The following is a 25,766-nucleotide window of genomic DNA, read 5'->3' as shown; positions in this document are numbered from 1 at the left end:
CCAGCCAGGGGAACTTCCATATTGACTATTTGGCACATAAAGGTTCTCCTGAAATGCGTAACTTTCAAGTAGTTCTAGGCCTCTTACCTTTGAAAGTTGCAGTCTTTTCCCTTCCTTGTAAACAACAAGTATTTGATGATAGATCCTTGTACAGCCATCTGAATACTTCGGGCACCTCCCTGAAATGGGGAAGGTGAATACAGTGAGGCATGTGAAGGCTGGGAGCGGGGCTCTAATGGAATTCCTTCGGGGCCAACATGACAAAGGAGAATTCTTGGAAATGGATGCTGTCTATTCTCGGCAACTCTCTGCCTCCTGGGGTACAGCATCCCTGAGCGTGGCAAAGGGACACTGTGTTATATAGACATGGGGCCATGGTCAGATGCCATGGCTGGGCCAGAATCTGCAATGACCAGCTCCTTCGAGGAGCTCTGTAGACTGGCACCTGGGGATGTGTGTCCTCCTCCACCCTTCCTCCACCATGCCCCTGCTTCATATCAAACTTGTAGATTTGTAGGATGCAAGGAATTTGTTGGCTAGTCCTTGAAATTCTGTGCGACTGGTAACTGATGACATGAATTCCTGAGATTTCAAACAAGACAGAAAGAAGATCCTGGGTCTCCTGCTGTCTTCTAAATCCTCAGGGATACTTTGAACTTAGAGGGAAGAGCCAGGAAAGCTAGAATTGGGGAGGGCGGGGTGTATGGGGGGGATGGGGGGGAAGTTGAGACTTTGCTACAATCCTGGCAGTAAGTTTATAGTTGCAAACAGTCTCTTGTCATTTAAGGTTAAATTTTAAAGTATATTAAATATGCTTCTAGAAATGATTATAATGAAAACATGCATTCCTGATGGGTGAGGATGGAGGGAAACATGGATAGGGAGTATAGGATTAGAATATCTACAAAATTTTGCCTATTATTACCTTTCCTACTTCCAAAGCGAAAGCCAGGTCAGAAAAAGGATCATGGAACCTGAAATAGGCCTTTTTCCAGTCATGGCTGAAGACATGGATGGTATTGCCAAAGAGGCTCTGCCGTAACTTCTGAGAAGAGGGGAAATAAATGATTCAAACAAAGATAATTCTTCTTGGACACAATCCTCATAAAGAGCCTTAAGTATGCTGGTGAAGTTATGGAGGGAGGCCCGTCCCCTTCCTTCATTCTGGTTTACATGTTACCTTATTCCCCTATCTTAAGTGTAGAGTCATGTGCAGAAGAATCACACCAGGTTCCCTTAGACTATTTTTTTTTAAGATTTTGTTTATTTATTTGAGAAAGCACAAGGGGCAAGGGTCAGAGGGAGAGGGAGACGCAGACTCCCCACTGAGTAAGGAGCCCAACATGGGGCTTAGTCCCAGGACCTTGGGATCATGACCTAGGCTGAAGTCGGACGCTTAATTGACTGAGCCAACCAGGTGCCCTTTGACTATTTTATCCTGAAGGCTCAGTGTGTCGACTTTGCACCCTGTGGTCCCCAACCAATTTTTGTCCCTTGTGTCTGTCTCACCTTCCATTGCCAGCCATGTCTCCCTTACGCCTTGCAGTCCACCGCGGGCTGCTGCGCTGGCCCTCTGCCTCTTGTCCCTATCTATATCCATGACTCCACAGCCCCTACCCATCCCATCTTTGAGTCTTTCTCTCTTGCTCTAGGAAAAAGAAACAGGACGAAACAGGACTCTGCATTTCTAGCTTGAGTACAACATTGATTCCAATGACACTAAACAAAGCATTCTCCGTTCTCTTGCCCCAGAATCTTTAAGGTTTTCCTGGCTACTCTATAGCGTGTTGAGATTAGAGAGGGTCTTTTAGAGCTTCCCAGAAAAAAAAAAAAAAAAAAAAAAGCCTTTATAAACCAAACACATGAAAAAAAAAAAAAGAGAGAGAGAATCTATTCATGATCAAGGACATATAAATTGTTTAGCATGCGCTTGGCCCTATTTGGGATATAGAGAAATAAAAAGTCTGATACCCCACAACTATGTATAAGATAGAAGGTGTGAAGTTCCGTAAGTACAAGGTAGCTTGAGAGAACAGAGGAAGGAGAACTTCTGACTGAAGCACTCCAGAAGGTTTCAGGGAGGGGGCGGCATTTGAACCAGGCTGGCAAATGGCATCTAGCGTTTATTGAGCATTTTCTATGCACCAGGCATTGGCCTAAGTGCTTTATATTCATTATGTTGATTTAATTCTTTGAGGTAGGTACTCTTATTATCCCCTTTTCACAGAGAAGTATTCGAGTAAGTTACCCAGTTGGTAGGAACAGCTGGGACTTGCATCCATTGCTTTGCTTCCCTAGCTTTAAGTATGTGTCATCCTATGATCGCTATTGTTTTTGCGTGCTGGTCTTTATTTAATTAATATTTTTTCACTAGCTGGAGCTACTCTTCGATAACTTCAAAAATATCTGTTTAGTAAGGACACTTCATATCACATCTTTAAGTAGGAATCAAAATCACTCGCCACATCTTGAAAAAAAAATAATGGAAATAAAACAATGTTCGATTGACTTATGCTAGGAACCGTTGCCTGTGAAAGCTCCACCTAAGCTGGCATTCTTTTTAAGGAATTAAGGAAGCAGGAAGTGTGAATGAGGTGTCATCCCTTACAGAGCCTTTTTCCAGGGTCTGCCTGGGTGAGGAAGGAGCTAACTTTCCCGCAAGGTGCCTCAGTCTATGTAATATGGCACTTAATGACGTATCCCTAAAAGCACTCATGCTCCAGCAGAGGCACATGTCTCACACTTTGGGACAGACCACACATTGGCCTATTGCCTGTAACAGAGGGGAGAGGAGGCAGAGAAGATCTGCAAACACACGCACACACAGAGTACTCAGAGCATCCTGGGACAGGGAGTGGTTCAGTGCAACTAGGAGACTCTGCGGTGTGTGCATGCGTATGCATGTATGTGTGTGTTCCAGAACCGTGGTACAGGAAGTCTGTGGAAGTTGAGACTGAAGAGTTCCTGGGGGCTGATCCTGGAAACCTTAATATCACATTCGGGCGCTCAAAGCCAACTGGACGGTGTGGACAAAAAAGAACATGCAGCCCAATTGGTCCAGAGCTAAATGGTTTCTAAGAAAGAGATGCAGGAGAAGCCTGCACCTGGAATGCTCGTCCCCTGGTGGGACCAGGGTCTGCTTCTGTGGCTGGAGTTTATTTCCTGGCCATCTCTGCTCCCACTGTCGAAAGAAAAGATCGCCTCTACAAAGAAATAGAGGCAGGTGCATTTCAGCATGAACAAGGGCCCAGAAGTGCACTTGAAGAAAAATAATTTGCCTGGGGGCACCTGGGTGGCTCAGTCGGTTAAGCGTCTGCCTTCTGCTCAGGTCATGATCCCAGGGTCCTTAGGATGGAGCCCTGAATTGAGCTCCCTGCTCCTCGAGGAGCTTGCTTCCCCTCTGCCTCTGCCTCTGTTTGTCTCAATCACTCCCATGAATAAAATAAAAATAAAATCTTAAAGAAAGAAAGAAAGAAAGAAAGAAAGAAAGAAAGAAAGAAAGAAAGGAAGGAAGGAAGAAAGAAAGAAAGGAAGGAAGAAAGAATTTGGTGTCTCAGGGTAACAGCAAGTCAAGGAGACAGAAGAGAAGGGCATAGAGACTGCTCTTGGGAGACACAGACCAGGTGTGTCCCATGGCCAACAGGCCACCAACCACAGGACATCCCCAGGAAGAGGGCTGACGATGAAATCGAGTGTTTCCCTGCCATCAAGGCGGCACAGCCCAGAAGACAGACCGAGCACCCCCCACTCCCGGGTTGAGAAGACGACGGGTTTGACTCCACGCCGACCGCGTGCCCTTGGACAGATTGCCCCTCCTAAGATTTTATTGCTTATCCTGACAGGCGGAGGGGAGGGGAAGTGTGTAAATGTGAGAGCCTGAGACTAAGAAGGCTTAGAATTCAAATTCACTTAAAAAAACAAACCTCTGGAAGTCTAAACAAAGTCTTCCTTCTGTTGCCAGGTACCACTTCCAACTTAGGGAGTGTCACCAGCCAGCCCGACTGGGGTGGCCCTCCCAGCCTGCGTGACTTAGTAAAGGTGACTCATCTCACCTACGTTGACATTGACCTTCATAAGGTATATCGCTTGGCCCAAGCCCGGCCTGCTAGACTCAGGAGAGGTGTGGGTCATCGTGCTGCCGGCTAACGGGACGCAAATGGTGACGGTCCTAATGAGTGACCAGGACGATCGTTCTTACTTGGCACCCTCAAGCACGGTTCTGAGTTTTTCTCTTCTCCCCTGGTTAGTTTTCTAGAATTTGTAATGAATGCCTCTCTTTCCTGATCGCCAGGATGATGACAGCGGTGAGGATCGTTGTCTGACACGCTCACGCACACTCATGCACTCATGCTCACACACGCTCACATGCCCACATTCACACATTAAGTAGCATGACTTTTTGAAGCTTCTTCTCTAAACCTTTTCTTGCCTTAGGAATTACCAGCTCATCACGGGATCAGAGTTTAGAATTATTGGGTCCAAGGAAACATTACTCTCCTCGCCCGTCATATGGAGTGGTAGACGCTCGGCCTGGTCACGTTCACCATGGATTCCTCAGCATCCAGGGCCCTGGCTGGTATGTGACAGGCTCCCAGTAAGCATCGGCTGAATTTTCTAAAAATTGAATTTGGCCCTTTCAGTGTACAATGAAAACATCTGGGGTGCGGAGCAGCTGCGTGTAGGCCCAAGGTCGACTCCCTTGTAAATGGCAGCTCCAGGCCCCAAATGCAAGCCCTTCAGCTTGTACCAGTAGAGGGCCCGCAGGGACCAGATGGCGCCCTAGGTCAGGATGATCAACCTGAGGAAAGTTGAAGACAGGGACTACTTACAAAGACGTGGGCTGCATGGGGGAGGGGGGGTGGAACCCAGAGGCTAATGGGGCGAGAGCAGCCAGCGAGAGCATCTCCCCTAGACCTGAGGGGGGAGTGGAGGGAGTAGTGACCTGAACCACTCTGGGGAGAGAGGACTGGCTTTCTGCTGGCTGCACAGACCCTGACTCCTTTCCAAATCCTCCCTCCAGGCTCCCTCCAGGTTCCCTCCAGGCTCCCTCCAGGCTCCCTCCAGGCTCCCTCCAGGCTCCCTCCAGGCTCCCTCCAGGCTCCCCCAGGCTCCCTCCAGGTTCCCTCCAGACTCCCTCCAGACTCCCTCCAGACTCCCTCCAGGCTCCCTCCAGGCTCTCCCAGGCTCCCTCCAGGTTCCCTCCAGACTCCGTCCAGGCTCCCTCCAGGCTCCCTCCAGGCTCCCTCCAGGGCTCCTTCCAGAGCTCCCATGGGTCAAACTGAGTAGGGCGCCAGGAGAGGAGGGAGCCCTGTTGATGGAGTCCCTCCAGGTCAGTTTTGGCAGAGGGCAGGATGGAGAAGGGTGGAGAGTACAAGAGGGGCACCGGGATGGTACCTACTGCCCCACACTGGGCTGCTTCCCTGGGATATTGTCCAGAACAGTGAATGAACCAAGTAAACATCCACTGAGGTCCATCTCCTGGCCAGACCTTCTGCGGGGGCACCAGGCTGTGCTTCCTCCTTCCAAAAAGCCTCACCCGTTGCCTCTTAGGCTCCAGGGAAGCTCCACTCACCTGGGTCTCCACCAGAATATAATATGCTCCTGCTGGGTGGTGTTGCAAACACACCAGGGGCCTGCTTATTGGCTGCTGATGAAAGAGGCTACAGGAATGTGTTCAGGGCTGGGTTCTGGAGAAGGGCCTGGTTTCGGAGGAGGACGGGAGAGTGCCCTGGAGGGAAGGCAGGCAGTTTTGGGGTGAGGGGCGGGGAGGTGCAGGTGCAAGAGCGCAGAGGAGGCTGCTCACCTTCTCTAGTCTCTCCCGGGCCAGCCGCCTTGGCCATCATTCCTCACACCTCATGCACCCTAAGATGTTCCGTTGGGGAAAGGAAGAGGGCTGTAGTCTTGGAAACGAGTCACAAAAGGGGAGAAACAGGAGGGCTGGCATGCGCACTCCCCCCCCCCCCCCCAACACACACACCTCCTTTCTCAGCAGATTTCCAGCAAAGAGTGTGTGGTCCCAAGTCAGGAAATCCCATGCATCCCTACCCCAAACAGGAGGGAAGAGAGAAGGGCCCAATGACAACAAAAGGCATCCTCAAGTGAATATTAGGATTCAATAGCTCTGATAATGTGCCAGGCGGCTGCACCGCCCACCCGTCCATTAGACTTGGTCAAGCTTCCAAACCAGCTCCCTGGAACACGCGTACTCAGGATCCAAGGCTCAGCAGCTCGAAATCCCAGGGTGTGTTTAATTAATGCTACTGCTATTTAAAGAACACACTATCATCTGGCCCACACAATGGGAATAAGTCCAAATTCATTTTTTTTTTAAAGAAAAAAAATCAATTATCTCCACTTCTGGGACTTCCTTACCACTCCATCGACTCCGGATCAGGCTCTAGCCGTCTGATTCTCTTGTCCCCCAGGCTTTTCCAAAGGGAGAGAATTACCTTGGAAAAGTCACGGGGGAGGTCTGCAATCACATCACGTTTGTGTTGGTGGATAAGTGGGGGAATTCAGACCCAGGCTCTCTTGCTTCCAACAATATACGGAGAGACTGGAAGGCTTTGGAAACATCTGCGACTGCTTTTCTCCTGTTTTTAAAGTTTCTACATGTGTTTTTAAAAATACATCGCATGTTCACATGGTTCAAAATCCAGAGAGCACCAAAAGGTACACTGAGAGAAGACTCCCTCCCACCTCTGTCTCCTTCCTACCCCACTCTTTCCCTCCACCGTTACATCATACGAAGGCTTCTGGAATTTCTGGGAGCCCGGACAGGCAAATACCAATAGAGATTCATGCTTTTCTCTCTCTTTTTTTTTTTTTCTCAGAGAAAAGGTAGTCTAATTTCCTGATATGTGTAAATCCTACAATGAGGGTCTTCATAGAAAGGCATCACAGAGCCAGGAATACATTCCTATTAGAGATTGCTCGTTATCTTGGAAAATGCACACAGTTGCCCTCGCTTCCGGTTCTACGGCACAGTGTAGACAGACCAATCACTGAGGCTGGAGACTCTCACGGGGTCACACGTGCATGGCCTGTCTTCGTTCCCTGAGAGGCTAGCCATTAACTGGACACGCAAGACACGAGTCAAGGTACCCGCCAGGGGCTGTGAGGCCAGTAAGCAAATGCGGCGTCTCCTGGGAGCCTGCTGACCTGTCTTCCTGTGACATCTGGCATTTGAGCAAGGGAGGGAAGGTGGATCGAGGCAAAGATTTGTGATAATAAGAAAGAACGGCGGGCCTCCTGGTACATCTGTACTGCAAGGATGACAGGAAAGAGCTGCTCTGTAAGGCCCGTGAGGATGCGCAGGGTAAAAAGGAATGTGGGGCTTGGTCCCTTACAAGTGACGATGTCCCCTCTGAGGACCTTAAGGGAAGCCTGTATTCGGGGTTGCAAATGCTGCAGTCGGGGCCAACCCAACAAGCAGATGGAGACTGTGTGGTTTCCCCAGAAGGGGTTCCAGTCCCCACTCCTGCCTGACCCTGTGTGCAGCGCACGGCCTGCGGCAGGCCTGACTACAGGGCAAGTGTTACTGGCCTTCAGCCAGGTGACCAGGCTGGTCCTGGGTGGTTTCTGCAAGCTTGCCCAGGCTTAGGGCAGCATGTCCTCAGGAAGGAAGTGCTTCCTCCAATTCTTGTTCTTAGGGCCCCCCAGGAAAAGTCTCTGCCTGAGGCTCCAGAATACAGTATGGAGGCTGAAGAGACAGGAGGAAAGTCCTGAGGAAGAAATTGTCCTAAGAAGCCCCGAGTCCCACTCTGATTGAGAGAACTATCTTGTAGGCAATTTGACTGAAGGGATCTCTCACCCTAGCTGGTCCTTTCCCTTCCCCTCCTGGCTTGACCCATGGCTTAGCTTCCCCAGTGCCCCACCGTGCCTCTTTGACCTTGACAGCTGGGCCTTCGGACCATTACCAAGGCATTTGGCTCCAGCCCTGGCCTGTTTGACCCCATGAGATGCTGCTGGTTTGCCCCCTAGCTGGGTCTCGGCCTCAGCCCTTTGCCCCCACCCAGCAAGTTTGGAATTGAGCGAATTGTCCCTGGGACCAGGAGATTCCAAATCCACTTGAATCCTCAATGTCAGCTTCTTTTCAACTCTGCATGTTCATTGGCAGCCCCAGAAAACATTTCCTGAGACGAGCCCCTTGCCCCAGGACCAGGCCTGGCCCAGGTGTCCCACCACCCTCCCTCACTCCCTCCCTCCTGCCTGTGCTGGGACAGGGCTGCGACCTGGCTTTCTGGATGCTTGTTTGTGGCACTTGTCACCTGCCCTATCTTACCTTATGTAGTGATTATTTGAACTTAACTCCCTCACTCCCTCAAAGTTAATCAACAGACCAAGGAAGTGAATGGAGAGACTCTCCGAGTTTGGGAGGAAAAGATTGTTAACACCACCGACGTCCTTGAAAAATACCATAAATAAGTCATTTTAATTATATTCTCCTTTTACCAATAACAACCGTCTGTGGTCTTATCTTCCGTAATACTCTCACATGACAGCAGATAAGATTCCCAGCCTTGTTGTTTGGGGAAGATTACATTTCCTTTCATATTTAATTGACAAGCTATACTTACCATGGCCATTGCTAGGGAGATAGGGAAGCCGCCTGATTTTGAAGAGATGATAGAGGGTTTGGGGATAGAACAAAGGCTGCTTGATGGCAAATGTCCTTGTCCTGTGAGCTGAGGCTTTCCCGGTCCATCTTCAGTTTCATCCACAGTTATATGGTTGCCTTCATGATTCTGTGTAAAATGCCATCGCCAAAAAAAACCAAAAAAACAAAAAAACAAAACAAAAAAAACAACCAAACAAACAAAAAAACCCAAAGCAAACAGAGCTGGTGATGACTTGTTCCCCCCCCCTCCCCTTTTTCTCTCTTTCTCTCGGAAATATCAGTGTTCAGAAAATACTGTCTCCCTTTTAGAGACCTCTGAAAATTGTGATAAATAGCAATAAAAGAGGCAGAAAAATCCCAGTGTCTGTGTCAAAGGGTTTCTCCTAAGTTTTACATGACTGGGAGAGGTTAAATGTAACTATGGAAACATAATTAATGCTATCAAGACCTTGACTTGAAATTATGTTTAGAGAAGAATGTAAATGTCGCTGTCTCTTGTTTTGAGAAGACAACACTTTATAAACAGTAAATGAACCTTCCAGTGTCTACGAGGGATTTCTCACTGTGTGGTTAACTGGCCCATAAATGAAGTCGGGTTACCTCCTTTTAATTTTCTCAGATTCCTGCTCCCTAATAAGTGAGTTATAATAATTTTCGTCTTTAAGAAAACCACCCCCTATCTTTAAGAAAAAAACTTATTTTTACTCTTCTTGACCGATTCTTATGGCATTTAAATATGTTAGCGTCAAGTCTTCCTCCAATTTATTTGACTTCTATACCGATGCCGTGAAACAAATCTGCCCCGTTGGTAGCCGAAACATGAAGGAAACTGTCTCCTTAGTTTTCTAGATTCCTAGAGGCCAAGATGTTTTCTTATCTCAGAAACACAGCCTCCAAGTTGCAGACTACTGCACTCCGTAAATCAAATGGAAAATCTTTACATTTGTGGCGATGGGTTTCCCTCACCTTGTATGAAGCGTAATTTGACATTTATTTAGTTTTTTCCTTTCAAAGATTGTTTTATCTTTTGAATATTCTGTTCTCCCAAATGGTAGCTATTTCCACTGAATACTTCCAGGACTAAAATGGAAGCATTATCTCTCTGATTCTAATTTAGACTGTGGTTAGGAAAGTTTTAGCACAAATAAGGCTTTTGATGACAGGTTACTGGAAGGAAGATGCCTTAGCGTTAACAGTTAAAATATTAATTATTCAGTTGTTTGATCATATCATATATTAGTGCCAGGAAAATCGCCCTCATGTTTTGTGCTGTGTTTGTTCAGAGATTGAATTAATATCTGAAATACCAAGTTCACTACTTCGTAACCTCGGGTTACAGAGATTAAAAAAAAAAAATCCTTCGTCTTATATCGTATAACAGATTTTAAAATGCCTTGTAACCCCTGAATTCAGTCAGCTTTCCCATTTTTGAAAATGATGAAGGAAAACAGTTTTTCAGAAGCTGAATAAAGATGATAGCTACTTTCAAAATTACTTTTCTTCAGGAACGCTGAAGCATTTGGATGTCAGAATCTAGTGTTGCTTTGCACGTGTAAGAACTCTAGATTCTAATATTACTTTTTTCTAAAATAATAACCATATGGTGTTCTTAATGATGAAAAGTACTTAAAAGTGGGAAGAGATTTTTATGGAGAAAAAAGAAAAAAAGGAAAGCAAAAGAAAAGATTTCAACAGGCTTTCTAGTTTTCTGTGTTCGCACGTTAAATGCCGGGTGCCTGAGTGACATTATGTGCATAGAATAAATGCCGATTATGCTGTTAATGTGATTGTTTGAAGAAGCAACCAGAGGAAAACACACTGGTTTTGAGAAAAGTAATTACCTGAAGAGTTGTGTTATTGGCTCCCAACCTATAAATGAAAGAGGGAACATCAAGTAAATGACTCCCTCTATTCAACCCTCAAACCTCCTCCAACCCAACCTTGCTAGCAAAGTCTCTCTCCACACATGGTTATACCTGAAGCATCTTAAATGTAAACCTATAATGGAGACTTCTCATGTAGCGAGCATAAAAGCTGATTGCCTGAACACCTGAAATCCCTCTGGTTCTAGAGAAATGAGAACACAAGGACATTCTTACCGATGATAACTAAAGATTTGCCGCCATTTGTCCAGAAATGAAATTTTCCTAGTTATCTCCTCCAAATCCAGCTCCTGGGAGCATTGTTCCTTGTCCGAGACTTGCATAGTCCTCTGGGTGATGTGGTGAACTGATGAAGGGAGCTGTTAGGTTGGGAGAAGAAGGTCGGGCAGTGGGGAAGCCAGGTGCTGGCTCTCTGGACTGGGCCAGCTGGAGTGCGGCCCCTACTTTTGACCAGCGAGGAGATCACACCATACACTTGCTGCTCTGGGCTCTCTGAAAGGCCCTGCTCTCAGATGTCAATTAAACTTTCATTGGAGGCGGAATACTTTGTGTATTGCTGTTCCCTGTATAGACGCCATGAATGTTTAATCCAAGACCCAGATTTATAAACAAAAGGATTGCAATTACTTCTCAGCAGCATCAAAACAATTGGGATAATTTAATTGGCCAAGGATACCATCCTGGTGGAATGTGAGAGTAGTTGATGCCATCATGCTTCTGTGGAAGTGTTTGTGGTACAGAGATACTTAGCAAAGGGGGGTAAGAGCCATCCTGTTGATATCTAAAAACTGTATCGACTACTGTTGGATAATATGTAGGCCAAGGAAGAAATTGGCCAACAGATGTTTGGCATCGAGTCTAGTACACAGAAATCTTGCGGACAGTTTGAAGAAGGACTGGTTTGATTTGTTTCAGGGAGAGGTCTAAAATGATATCATGCCCTATTGGCTGAATGAAATGTAGCTGCGATAACTGGCATAATAAAGAATATTCCTGTTGTGATGGGTAATTTTATGTCATCTTGTTAGGCTACATAGAGAGCCCAGTTTTGGGTCAAATGCCCATCTAGATGTTGCTGCGGAGGTGTTTTTGTTTTTTGTTGTTGTTGTTTTTTTTAAGATGTGATTAACATTTAAATGGTAGGTTTTGAGTAAGATAGATTATACCCCAAAAGGTGGTTGGATCTCAACCAATCAGGTGAAGGCCTTAAAAGACGGAGGTCTCGGGAAGAAGAAGGAATCTGCCTGTCAATAGTCTTCAGACTCAAAGTGAAGCATCAACTCTTCCCTGAGTCTCCAGCCAGAGAAGCGCCCTGAACGTTCCCAGACTAGTCAACCTTCACAGTCACGTGAGCCAATTCCTTACAATAAAGGTCTCTCTCTCTCTCCCTCTCTTTCGGGAGGATCCTGAGTAATATAAATGTGTTTATCAAAAACAAATACCAATACCGGCGACCAATATAAGTTTTCTTGTCTCTTCTGATTTGGTGGAGTATCAGATTTGAGCCTCAGGAGGTCATTTTCTCTTTGAACATTTCTGATGACGAGTTTTGTAAAATCCTAAGAGGGGAAGAGGCGAAGAGGCTTTTTGGATCTATCATGACTCGCATGGCCGGGGCTGAGGAGATTGGTTATATGCAATATGGCAGAGACCTTGAGACACAGCAAGTCACTAAGTAGACCACAGGTGGATTTAGGCATCCACGGTTTTGCTTTGAACTTCTCTACCATCAGTTTCTGAAATGAACTTTTGGTGGTCGTAGAACCAATTCGTATTCACAAGTCCCATAAACTTTCATCAGATTTCACATTTTTAGTGTCAACGTAAGAGGCATAAATGATTGCTTTCTTTTTTTTTTCTTCTCAAACCATAAATCCTTTTTTTAAAACCCTTACTGTCCCACTCTTCATAATTTTATCTTTCTAATAGTGGCATTAGTATTTAATATTTATTGGGCACTCTCAGTATAGAAAAAAATAAGAAATTATGTGATCCTTGCTCTTGAACAATATAATGATGAGAAATGTCTTGTCTTGGGTTTCCCTATTTAGAAAGTCATGAGAAAAAATAAATTCCGCGTCTGCCATTTCAATTGTTTAACAATCCCAGCCCAAGAAAGGAGAGTCGCTAAGAAAGTCTTTTTCTTAAGAATCATTCTTAAATCTGCATATTTTTGTTTATGTCTCTGTCCTATTTTACAGAAGATTCTGTAAAGGTAGAAGCATAAATCCCAACGAATAGACAACTCACAAATAAACTTTCCTGTTGGGTTTCATAAACATGTTTTGAGTATTTCCTATGTGCCAGGCGCTTGGAAATGCCAAGGTGAATAAGATGAAGTTCCTGCTCTCTCTAGTGGTGGAAACGGACACCAAGAGAGGGAAACGCTGTGAGAACTCAGGCTCCGCAGGCTGTGAGTAGGTACGCAGGAGGCAGGCAGGAGAGCAGAGTGGGTAAGGACGTGGTCTCTGGGCCCAGACTGCTTAGTTTTGAATCATGGCTTCACCTCTTGCTACCTGTATGGCTTCAGACAAGTTATTTAATCTCTCCATGCCTCAGTTTATTCATCTGTGAAGTGGGGATGCTTTCATATCTTCACCATATTAAGACTTCTAATCTATCCAAATGGTATGTCACTCTACTTATTTAGGCCGTATTTACCTTCCCATTGTTTGACCCCAGAAGTGGAATGCCTGAATTAAATGGTATATGGTCATTTTAAAGACTTTTGATGCATAGTCCAACTTTCATCGCTGTTTGTGAGCATCCCTTGCCCAGCCCCTCTAATTCCCTTCATTCTCAGGTTGGAATTCATGGTTCTGCTCCTTGCAATAAAGAAGTTACTGCCTTTACTTCCTCACCATTCGCTCACTTTTCCATCGGATGTTGATAAGGGCTCCGCAGATGGAAAAGGCTGGTCTCTGGAAGACACCAAGAGTCAAGAATGTCATTCAGCCACATCCAGAGAAAACCACCCATCTCTTTGAGTGTTTTATCAAGACTTAGAGCAGGAGGCCTGGGTGTAAGAAATGGGGTAGACTGAAAAGATGGGATTGAAGACCCTGGGCCAGGTTGGAACGACAGGGCAAGAAGGGAGGGGTGCAGAAACATGTGAAATCTGGGATTGTCCATTTCTGCATTTTTCTACCCTTGCTTCTACCCCATGGCATGGCATGTGAAGTCACCTAAAGCTCCTGTTCCAAGACCATCCCTGCTGTGGCAAAGAATTGGTTTTGCATGTGGAGTCTAGGGCAGCAGTAGGCCTACAGCAGCAAAAGGAAAGAACAAGAACAAGCAGGGATAGTGGGGGAGGGGGAGGATTTTGCAGCCATGTTTTCGGGGCAGTGGGTGACGGTAGAGGGTCCGAAATCGTTCACCTGTGAAGGAAGTACACTACATAAGTGCAAAAACCTGTGTCTGAATCCATTTGCTTTCCTTGTGGATGATTTTGAAGTAATACCAGTGATTTCATGAGAAAAGCTAGTATCTATTCCAGACTTGGAAATTACTGTGTAAAAATTTAACGTTATTAACATTTGCTATCGTTTCCCAGAAAGCTATGACTGATCTTTACAATCATTTACTCAATCTGCCTTAGAGTCAAATTTAAAAACGTTGGGCTTGCAAGCATTTTGACTAGCTTGCAAAATCATCCCCAACCTTTCTTCTTGCTGTTTTCTTATGATGCTTCATAAACAGAAATCCGGAAGTAAAATTTAGAAACTTTTGAATTTTTTTTTAAAACAGAATCTCATTAGTGTTTAATTAACCTTACCCCTGGAAAGCTCTTCCTTAGGATTAAGTTAAATCCTTTATGCTTTGAGAATCATTCATTTTCTTTAGTTCTCCTTTCTGTGGAGATGGAAATTTCCTGATTACATTCCTTACCGAAAAGAACTCTGCCAATCCACAGGAAACCAGAAGATGGCTGATATCTTCTCTTTTTGTTCTTTGGTGATGTGATGAGGACGGTGTCAAATCCCAGGGCCTCCCCCCATGACTTCGTAACCTTGGAAAAGTCAGTCTCTCTGAGCTTCGTTTGCTGTGGCTCCTCTGACTTAATTCATAGAATCGTAAAGAATAGGACTTATGTGAAAATTCCTAATCTTTAACCAATGTTTTCTTGCCTCCTATATGTTAAAAACTCTCCTTTAAACATTTTTTTTCACCGCTTTATGTATTTTGAGAGTCGCATCATGAAGCTAGAAGTCAAAGTCCTAAAGTGAGAAGATGCAGACATTGGTCCCAACCAGTCCCTCATTCCATGTGGCATTTGGTTGGTCACTCAGTCACTGGTGTAGGCCCCAGTCCTCATCCGAAAGACCTTAAAGACCAGTGTGGTATAATGGGAAATATATATTTGGTCATTGTTCCTGGTTACTGGCACAGAGCTCTTAAGAAATCCTTGGGATTTCCTGAGTGACAAAGGGTGATAGGACTGCCTGGGACTTCCAGCCCTAGCCCCCAGCCTCCAGGAAGAGGATACGGGCCACAGACCGAGTTGATCACCAATGGCCAATGTTTGATCAATCATGCCTGTGTAATGAGGCCTCCATAAAACCCCTAAACATCCACGTATCAGGAGGGTGACATATTCCATCTCCACTGTGGGCAGAGATTCCTGCACTTGAGACCCATCTGGACCCCCCAGCCATGTACCTCTTCACTTGGATGTTAAAGCATATAAATTAGTATATAAACTTGTAAGTAAAGTGCTTCCTGTGAGCCCCTCTAGCAAATTACTGAGCCTCATGAGGGAGTTGTGAGAAACCCCTATTCTAACCAATTGGTCAGAATGATCTGATACTTGTGACTAGAGTCTGAAGTGAAAACATTCTTGCGAAACTGAGCTCTTAAGCCCATAGATTCTAACTCTAGATAGTTAGTGCCAGCATTGAATTAATTATAGGACACCTAGTTCACCTACTCAGAGAATTGGAGAATGGGTCAGTGGGGGGAGGGGGGGGCAGGGGGAACTTCTCACTTAGTGTCAAAAAACAACTCGGCAACTAGCATTTAAAGCACACATCCTGGAGTCAGGCTGCTTGGGTGGGGACTCTCGCACCTTCACCGTATTAGTTATCTATTACTAACAGCCTAGCACAGATTTAGCCGCTTCAAACAACACCCATTTATTATTTCATAGTTTCTATCCATCAGGAGCCCCGCCGTGACTTAAGTGGGTGCTCTGCTCAGGGTCTCACAAAACTGCAATCAAGGCGTTAGCCAGGCCTCCAGTTCCCATCAACGTAGAGGGTCCTCTTCTAAGCTCACGTCATCGTTGGCCGAATCCATCTCCTTGGGATTATAGAACTAGTTTCCTCAAGACCAGCAGACAAAAGGAGTCTCCGCTGCTTTAAGTCTCTCTGACCGGGGAGGAAAGCCCTAGCATCCCAGTAAAGAATTCACTAAATTAGGCTAGACCCACCCAGAATAATCTCCCTTTTGATTAGCTCAAAGGCCAGACTAATTAGAAGCATTAATCACATCTGCAAAAGCGCTTCACCTTTGCTGGATCAGGTAACATAATGGTGGGAGCGACATCCCGTAGTCCTTTGCCATATTCTGTTGGCTAAGTCAGACTGTCTCTTTTTCGTTGTGAGTTTTAGCAGGTTGTATCTTTCAAGGAATTGGTCCATGTCATCTAGGTTATTAAATTTGTGAGCGTAGAGTTGTTTTTAGTGTTCTTATCCTTTTAATGTCCGTGGAATCTGTGATAATGTCCTCTCCTGTATTTCGGATATTAGCCATTGAATCCTCTCTCTTTCTTCGCCTGGCTGGAGACTTATTGCTTTTTTGGTTTGGTTTTTAGGTTTGCTTTTGTTTTTGTTTTCGTTTTTTAAAGATTTATTTATTTATTTTAGAGAAGGGGTGGGTAGGGGCAGAGGGAGAATGGAGGAGAGTCTTAAGCAGACTACGCTGAGCGCAGAGCGCCAGGTGAGGTGGAGCTCAATCTCAGGACCCTGAGGTCATGACCTGAGCCAAAACCAAAAGTCCAACCAGCTTCACTGACTGTGCCACCCAGATGCTTTTATTGATCTTTTCAAAGCACCAGCTTTTGGTTTCATTGATTGTTTTTTCCTATTGATTTCCTGCTTTCAATTGCTCTAATCCTTTATTATTTATTTTCTTCTCCTTACTTTGAATTTAACTTGCTTTTCTTTTTCTAATTTCCTTAGGTGGAAACTTAGATGATTGATTTTAGAGCTTTCTTCTTTTTTAATACATGCATTCAATGCTACAAATTTTCCTCCCCCCCCAAAAAAAATATATTTTTTTTTCCCTCCCAGCATGGCTTTTACTACATCCCACAAGTTTTGGTAAGTTGTGTTTCATTTTCATTAAGCTCAAAATATTTTTCTATTTTTCTTGAGGTTTCTTCTTTGATCCATGTGTTACTTAGTGCACTGTTTAATCTCCACATATTTAGGGATTTTCCAGTTATCTTTCTGATACCGATTTCTGGTTTAATTCCATTGTCGTTCTGCGAGCAGACATTGTATGATTTTTATTCTTTTACATCTGTTAAGTTCTATAACAACGCTAAGAGGTCAACCAGTTAACTGGGCAGATGTGTTTTCTTGCCCAGAATGTGGTCTATCTTGGTGAGACTTCCATATGAGCTTGAGAAGAACGCATGTTCTGCTGTTGGATGAAGCAGTCTATGTATGTTAATTGTATCCAGTTAATTGATGGTGCTGTTGAGATCAACTGTGTCCTCACTGATTTTATGCCTGCTGGATCTTTCCACTTCTGAAGGAAAGGTGTTGAAGTTCCCAACTATGAGAGTGGATTAATCTCTTTCTCCTTGCAATTCTATTAGTTTTTGCTTTGCATAGTTTGACACTCTGTTGTCAGGTGCTTACGCATTAAGAATTATGATGTCTTTCTGGAGAATTGACCCCTATATCATTATATAAGGCCCTTTTCCATCCCATATTGTTTTATTTTATTTTTTTAAGATTTATTTATTTATTTATTCATGAGAGACAGAGAGTCGCAGAGACACAACCAGAGGGAGAAGCAGGCTCCATGCAGGGAGCCCAATGTGGGACTCAATTCCAGATTCTGGGATCATGCCCTGGGCTGAAGGCAGACGCTCAACCACTGGGGCACCCAGGCATCCCTCATCCCATATTCTGTTAATAAGCACATCACAGGTCCCACCAACACTCAAGGGACACTTGTTGGGAGGGTCACCTAGGGTGTGTCTACCACAAGCACATGCTGGCAGTGATCTTAGGTCAATCATTTCACCTAGGTGCCTCAGTTTCTACTCTTATAAAATGGGTATAATAATATTAACCACCCCATTGGTTCACTATGAGGACTCATTAATTAATACCTAAGAAGCATTTAGAACAGAGCCACGTAGTAAGTGTTTAATGACTTTTAACTATTTCTCTTCAAAATAGGGACAATTGCTGCCAATTTCTGCTACTACTGACCACCTGCCTGGGGTTGTTACAAAACTCAGAGGGGATGAGGCATCTCTGCTAACTGAAAAATAGCACGCAACTATGGGGTTGGTGACTGTTTTAGGGCGTGTTTTCCTCATTCTTTAACGAATGTAGCTTTTCATTTCTTTCCTCTGATTGTGCAATGACCCATAATGGTCTCTTTATATTTGTGGACAGAGAGAAGTAGAGGTTCTGGATTGATTCATCTTGCTGGTGTTTCACATTTGCCTGTTCCGTGATATCTTCTGTCCTGTTTTAGGGGCTGCTTAGGTGTCAGAAAGGTCATGGAGCAGCAAGTAATGAGATGTGGGTTCACTGAATCTGCTGTGTGACCTTATGGGAGTCACTAACCCTCGCTGGGCCTGAGGAGGTAAAATAAGACATTGGACAACACTAGATCATTGCCTGATAACCCCTTCAGTGCTTACCTCCTCTGACTGGGTTCTAATCTGTCGAGTCTAACTCCACCTGGAATCTCTTGACTCAGGCCCACGAGCCCTCTCTATTTATAGGCCGTTTGTGGTTTTATAATACTTTGTACCCTCTCCCTGGACTTCAGATCATGCAGTTCTCTATGAAACCAAGAAAGCCCCTTCAGAGACAGCAGAAGTCATTCTCAGGAATGTAATTCCAGGAACCAGAAGCAAAGTAATGCTAACAACATCAAAAGCCAGGCAAAATTAACAGATGCTCCGAGTAATGAACAAGGTGCAGAGAGGTTTTTCATAATGACTGCCTCCGTAGAGTATAAATAGGAATGCATCCCTTCCCTCCCCGTCTCCCCTCACACCATCTGTTATTTGTGTCAGGCAGGCAGTAATTGCTATATGTGACCCTTGTTGTTGGTAACGGGGACAACACCGTACATCGCAGTTTTCTTTGCTTTCACCCATCTCCTGGCAGCTGTGGCTATAAGGTTTGTGTCTATCCTAAGATGGCAGATCAGGATTTCCTTGGCCCTTGTAACTAAATATAAACAAATCACTCACCCTCCCTATTGGGGAATAAGTTATAAATAACAAGTCAGAGCAATCTTTCATCAGAGAGGCTGTGGTTACTAGGAGACGGGCCCTGCAGTCAGGCTTTCTGTTGTCATTACGTATCCATATGGCATTGAATATAAGCTCTGGCTCTCAGTCTTTGGCCTTTCGAATGGTTCTTAAGTAGACTGTTCCTGCAAATTATTCAACTCTTTTAGGCATTTTGAGAGATGAAGTTGTGGGTTCTAATCTGACCTCTGTCATCAGCACGCTGTGTGACTTTGAGCGAATTCATTCATTTCTCTGGTCTTCAGTTTAATTCTTGGTAAAAGAGATGAGAAAGTTGGCTGGATCGGGGGTTGGCAAATTATGACCCATAGGCCAGCAAATCCGGTCTGCTGTCTCTTTATGTATGGCTTGTAAGCTAAGAATGGTTTTTACATTTTTAAATGGTTGAAAACAAATGAAAAGAATAACATTTTGTGATGCAAAATATTATACTATGTCATAGTATAACAGTATATAGCTATAGGATGTAACATCTAATAATATATAAAAATATCTCGTGAAAATTATGATTTTCAAAAATTTACATCCACAAATAAAGTTTTATCAGAGCACAACCACTGTTTACCTGCCACCCCCTCCCCCCCATGATTGCTTTCACAGTCAGTAGCAGAGTTGAATGGTTCCAACAGAGGCTGTTGAGGCCTGAAAAGCCTAAATAATTACTATCTGGCTCTTTACCATAAAAGTTTGCTGACCCCTGAGCTAGGCTGTCTCTCAGGTCCTGGTCACTCCATTTTACAAATTGACTAATTCTTAGCACAATTCCCTCTCACCCTGGGGAAGAAATTCCAGGCTTCCAGTGAACCACACTTGGGCTGCTCTTACAGGAAATCTGGCATTTCCAGTGAGTCCTGATTGCTGCCCTGGGGTAGCCTGAAAAAAACTAGAAATGTCTTTGATCAATATGTGATGGAATGCTAGCCTCTGGCCTGCCCTCACTCTGGGTCAGCCCAGGCCTGGGGACCAGGGCAATGAGTCACGGGTTTACCCTGAGAGTGGGGATATGTAGTAGTTCAGGCCTAGTGAAGAGATGAGGTGTTAGGATGTCCCTGCTATGACAGAGAACCCAAATAATAGTGGCTTAAACAAACCAGAATCTCACCAGGCTTTTCCATAAAAGTCCAGGTGACTGTTACATTAAAGATATCAACTGTTTGCAATCTATAGAATTTATTTGGATCCTAAAAAAAAAATGTATGAGATAATTGGGGAAATTGAATCACTGTATGTTTGATAATAATAGAGAATTATTGGCATGCCGGGGTAGCTCAGTGGTTGAGCATTTGCCTTTGGTTCAGGTCATGATCCTGGGGGTCCTGGGATCAAGCCCCACATCAGGCTCCCTATGGGAGTGATGTCTCCCTCTGCCTGTGTTTCTGCCTCTCTGTGTCTCTCATGAATACATAATTAAAGTCTTTTTTTTTTTAAAGAATTATTGATTTTTTTAGATGTGATACTGAAACTGTGATCATGTTTTTTAAAAAAGAGTCCTTAAGATCCATACTAAAATGTTTATGAATGAAATGATGTGGTGTCTCCAATTTGCCTCAAAATGATCCAGTTGGGGAGGGTTGAAAGTGGGTGAGGATGTATAGTTTAAAAAAAAAAAACTGGTCAGGAGTCAGCTGAAATGTGTAATAGATCAGAGGGGTTCATTCTATTACTTTCTCTAATCATAGATAACCAGGGATTAAAAGTTTATACTTAAAAGGAATTTGGTCTATGAAAAATTTCACTCAACTGCCAAAACTGTATAATTACGGTCATTGTAGATGTGTTTATAATAAAAATACTTAGAAACAAGTTTTCCTGAGAAAAAAAATTCTTTGGGGAGGAATAGTTGTGTTGTGTCAAAAGTTCCAAGCATTTAAAAATTTCGATTGATGGAATATATTTTATTAATAAGCTTTTTATTGATTAAAAAATCATTTGAAAGTTTAAAGAAGATATAGAAATTACCATTAATTTCTTAGTCAAATCAACTTTTTTTTTTAAGATTTTATCTATTTATTCATGAGAGACCCAGGGAGAGAGAGAGGCAGAGGGAGAAGCAGGCTCCATGCAGGGAGCCCAACGTGGGACTCGATCCCGGGTCTCCAGGATCATGCCCTGGGCTAAAGGCGGTGCTAAACCACTGAGCAACCCAGGCTGCCCTTTTTTTTTTTTTTTTTTTTAATTTTATTTATTTATTTATTTTAATGTGTGCCTCAGTCGTGGAAACATTTACCATTTGTCAGGTGCATAGTATGATACTATGCATGGCATGTGGAATTTTATTTCTTCAATGTAACTGTCATAAAATTATTCCTTGGACATGAAGATAAATCTGGGTTCTCAGAGCTTAGTACAGTGGCTTCTCAATCAGCAGGCATCTGGGGCTCAGGCCACAGACACTCCCATTTTGTGGCTCTGCCATCCTCATGCTTGGCTGCATCTCATAGTCCAATACGGCGGCTTCGCCTCCTGCCATTAACTCTGCATTCCAGAATGTAGGAGAGGGAAAATGGTGAAGGGCATGCCCTTGCCGGCATGATACAGAATTTGCCCGTGTCACTTCTGCTTCCCTTCCACCGGCCAGAATCACGTGGCCACTAGTTGGAAGAGAGGTTGGAAGGGCGAAGTCCTCAGCTGGGAGCCATCCATTGCACTAGGCATGTTTTATCCACACAGTAAGGGCAGAAGAGCTGTTGGGGCACAATGACTAGCCTTTGCCATGCATGTCTATGTTTACATTTATGTTGGTATGCGAACTCCAGGAGTCTCCCTCTTGCTTGGAGTTTATTTTTTTGCCTTTCCCTCTCCTCCATCTTCATTCCGACCCCCTGTCCCTTCCCTTTTCAATACCTTCTTGTAAACAGCTTGCTGTGGGAACCCATGTGACCACATTCCTTCAGGTCTGGTGGTTCTGATCCAGACACCCACTCACCTATTGTGCATGCGTTCCTATCCACGCAGTCACCCGGCCTCTCCCCACACCCACCCACCCACCCCCACACACACCCACACCCACACCACAGTCATGCATTTGGTTTCGTAGTTTGGGAGGCATGGGTTTTTAGTCTCGCCTCCTTCATTTACCCCGTATGTAGCCTCGGCTGGGTCAACTAAACTTTGTAAGCCTCATCTTCCTCACGTGGAAGAAAGCATCGCTGCATCCCAGGAAAGAGCCCTTGCAGAGCCTACCTTAGGTGATAAGTGAGGATGTGCACAGTTGTAGGGAAGTGCCTGGGCTTTGATAAGGAGAAAGCCACATTACTGGTGCCCTGTACTGTCGCTGAATCTGATCACACTACTCTTCTCATAGGGTCACAGCTGGGTGATTCAGACATAGAATCTCATCCCAATTGGCCTGTTTCTTTTGGAAACATGCATTTGGACCTCAGGGTCAGCTGATGATGATAGAGTCCTTTTAGTGGCCAAGGTCTGCAGGGACTTCCCAGAGTCCCTGCGGTCCTGGGGTCCTCTCCGTGTCCTGGAAGTCAGCAAGCCTTGGTATTCTGTGAGATACCTTATTTCTTCAATACACTTCGCTTCTTTGCTTGCAATTTGTTAGCCTGGTTTCTCTTCCTCACAAGAACCTTAAACCAAGCAACTGGGTTATTGGGAAATTTGGCAAAATTTAACATTTGATGCCCTTGTCTTAAAAATCTGTGCCCTTTAACCCTCTCCAAGTGACTGATAAATTAGTTTCTTCCTGTTGCCATGCTTCTTCCCAAGCAAAATTAGCCATAAGAAGAGGCTCCAACTGCCACCATTGACGCTGTGAAAACACATGAGTTTTTGGATCTCTGCCTCACCTACAGTGACCATGCTATCCTTAATTCTAATTACATAAAAAAAAAAAAACATATTTTCCCTCCAATAAAGGGATTGGATGTATCGGGAAAGAGATGAGGGTGGACTTCCTGGAGGAAGGGCAGATCTTTCAACCTGGCTGCCTAGATTGCCTGTGTGCCTGTGCACATGTGCACATCCCCACATTGGCCCACGTCCATGCCACACTGTGGGGTCACAGGCAGGCTTAGCTATCTGGCATTTGAAGACAGAAGACCTGGCTCCTCACATGTTTCACCGGAGATTTCTCCTTTTCTCTGAGGCCTACCCTCCAGCCTCTAGACCGCTGTGTGGTCTGTGTGGCTTCTCCCATCAGCTTCATTGACCCATGGGCTCCGCTTCTGTGGCTGCAGTCCTGTGTCCTGTCCTCTCAGGCCTCACCCACCTCCTGATATTTGGGTGGCCTGTGTGGTACAGTAGAACACACTCTCACCAGACACTTGTTCAAAATGACAGGAGGGATTTTATTCAAACCATGGAAGCAAGGGGAAGAGGCTGAACTCAACTCTGAGTATGGCAAAGACCCCAGGTCCTCATTCCTCACGTTTGGTCAATCACTGGACCCCGACTTACTTTGCCTCATAGGCATTTCTGTGTCCCTCTGCTGCCTGAGACAGCCTCTCTTCTCCTGGGTGAATTTCTATAAAATGTTCTTGTTGGTTGGCCAGTCTCTGTTTCAGTCCCTCCTCAATGGGCCCTCGCAGGTGGTTCTTCCAGGGTGGAAATCCAGCTATGCCATTTGTCTTCCGTGATTTCTGGTGGAACCACCAGCCCACATGGCCCTTCCCTGGGGTCTGTGCTTGCTCTCTTCATGCCACCTCTACGTAGCTGGCCTCCTATGGATGCTGAGCACTCTCCACACTGCCGACAGGGAATAGATCTAATCAGCCTTGCACATGCCTTCTCAGGCTACTACCTCAGCTTGCTAAACCAACACAATCCTCCCTACTCTTAGCAGGAAACCTCAGCTAAAGTCAGTGATGAATTTGACTTGGAATCTAGAACATTTCCAATTCACAAGGCACCAGTGTATAGCTTGAAACTTTCTGAGCAAGGGGCACATATGGAAAGCCCTCGAGGTGCCCCAACAGAAACTTCCAATTTCCAAAGAGAGCCTTTTAAAGAAAAAATGGAAAGTAGTACTGATATAAAGGAAGAAGAAAAAGGAGGGAAGAAGAAACCTCAAAGATTAGATGTGCCAGGAATACAGATGGCTTAAAAAACTGACGGTCCACCGTCTTGCCTCTCTGGTCTGCACGGAGGAACCCTACACAGAACAGGCTCCCAGATGCCCATGATGTGGGACCACTGGTTATAGCAGGCCCTAGTACCCTCTGCTCACCCTTGTGCCACTGAAATCTATGCTTGCAATGATGTGTCGCTGGGCCTGGCAGTGCTGTGTCCTCAGGATGAGCTGATTCCTTCCAGTCATTGGCTGTTTTAGCTGTGAGGGATCCTAGACATCTTTCAAGGGGATCATATTTCATGTATGAATAATCCAGCTGTGGATTGAATCCTGACTCTACAGAACGTGGGTTGGGGACCCTCCTGGATGCACTGATATGCCATTGACAAGAGCCGATAAGCATGGGGCTTCTCCTTTTGGGTTGGAGAAGAAAATGTTGTGGCTGGGTGTCCGGAGAGGAGAGAAAAAAGTCTTGTGATAGGAAAGAATGCAAGCACTTGGGTGGCATTTGTGTTGTGCTCAGCCTGTGGGTCTGGTTTTGAGATTTCTCGGAAGATATGTGACATCCCAGACGCCAACAAAGCTGGTTGGGAAAACAGATGACAAAATATGTAACAGAGTGGAGGAGGAGCTCTTCTGTCACAGACTTCAGCGCATTCCGGGTCCTTAGGGTTGCAGAGTATCCTTCACGGAACAATCCCTTTGCTCTGGGAAAGCAGTCTCCTCACAGGGGCCTGGGAGGCAGGTAGGCTGTGAGCTACCTCGATGTAGACAGACTTGTTCCTGAGGACACAGAGCTTCAGCGCTGCCAGAATGAAATGACAGGGCCCTGGGAGAGAGGGTGGAGAGCGATGCCTTGGTTCTCTGTTTGGCAGGGGGCTGACTATTAAGAGCTATCAAAATTTGGAAATTTAACCTAGTATGATTAAATTTATGCTCATGTCCTGGGGAAGTCTGCAGACATTTAGATTAGTTTCAGATAAGCACACAAAGGTCAAGAAAAGGAACTCCTGGGTGGCTCAGTGGTTGAGCGTCTGCCTTCGGCCCAGGGCATGATCCTGGAGTCCCAGGATGGAGTCCCACATCGGGCTCCCTGCGGGGAGCCTGCTTCTCTCTGCCTATGTCTCTGCCTCTCTCTGTGTGTGTCTCTCATGAATAAATAAATAAAATATTTAAAAAAAAAACAAAGGTCAGGAAAAGTTAGATGTGCTCCAGCGTTGTGCAACTGGTGAGAGCAGGAGTTTGGACTTGAACCAAGGCTCTCCCCACCTTCAACAAGCTGGCTTAACTTGAATTCTTATTGAGAAAATGGTCTGTAATTTAGCAGCAGCCTTGTTTCTGTGATTTTTGAAAAACTGATTTAAATTCTAAGAACAGGGACTGTGTCCTGTGCTTCTCTTTCCAGTAGGCCATGTGGCTGAAGCTTAATCATTACCTCATGAATCATCTGACTCATTCCTTAGAATGGACATTGTGCATCTTCTCTCGTGTGTTGTGGGCAGTTGCTGGCAAAGGATTGGGCATGGGTGGCCGTACAGTAGGCCTTATGTCTCCAAAGCATCACCCCCTTCGAAGTGAAGGCCCTGGTAGATTTATGGTTAGATGGAAACCGAGAATGGGTACGTGCAAGATGGAAGGGAGGGGACTCAGTTTAGGGACTCCAAAGATCTAGAAGCAGTCAGCTTGGGGTGTTTTGGTAGCACAACCAATTAAGTGTCTGACTCTTGGTTTCTG

At 45.0% G+C, this 25,766-nt stretch overlaps 1 protein-coding gene across 1 annotated transcript in view; it reads right to left on the bottom strand.

The window, feature by feature from the left end:
• Positions 1-24,278, bottom strand: part of MINDY4B (MINDY family member 4B) — a 48,158-nt gene extending 23,880 nt beyond the window's left edge. Inside the window, exons 1-8 of the mRNA XM_077864536.1 lie at positions 24,189-24,278; positions 13,365-13,424; positions 11,952-12,062; positions 10,720-10,862; positions 10,462-10,489; positions 8,580-8,747; positions 926-1,045; positions 88-179 (exon numbers count right to left, since the gene is read on the bottom strand). Of these exons, the coding sequence (XP_077720662.1) occupies positions 88-179; positions 926-1,045; positions 8,580-8,747; positions 10,462-10,489; positions 10,720-10,862; positions 11,952-12,062; positions 13,365-13,424; positions 24,189-24,278 (812 nt within the window). The remainder of the gene's footprint in view (positions 1-87; positions 180-925; positions 1,046-8,579; positions 8,748-10,461; positions 10,490-10,719; positions 10,863-11,951; positions 12,063-13,364; positions 13,425-24,188) is intronic.
• Between the last annotated feature and the right edge of the window lie 1,488 nt (positions 24,279-25,766).

Source organism: Canis aureus, chromosome 22 (assembly GCF_053574225.1).
Source record: "Canis aureus isolate CA01 chromosome 22, VMU_Caureus_v.1.0, whole genome shotgun sequence".
Taxonomy (NCBI): Eukaryota; Metazoa; Chordata; class Mammalia; order Carnivora; family Canidae; genus Canis; species Canis aureus.
Note: the sequence above shows the minus strand (reverse complement) of the source record. Positions and strands in the feature narration are given on the sequence as shown.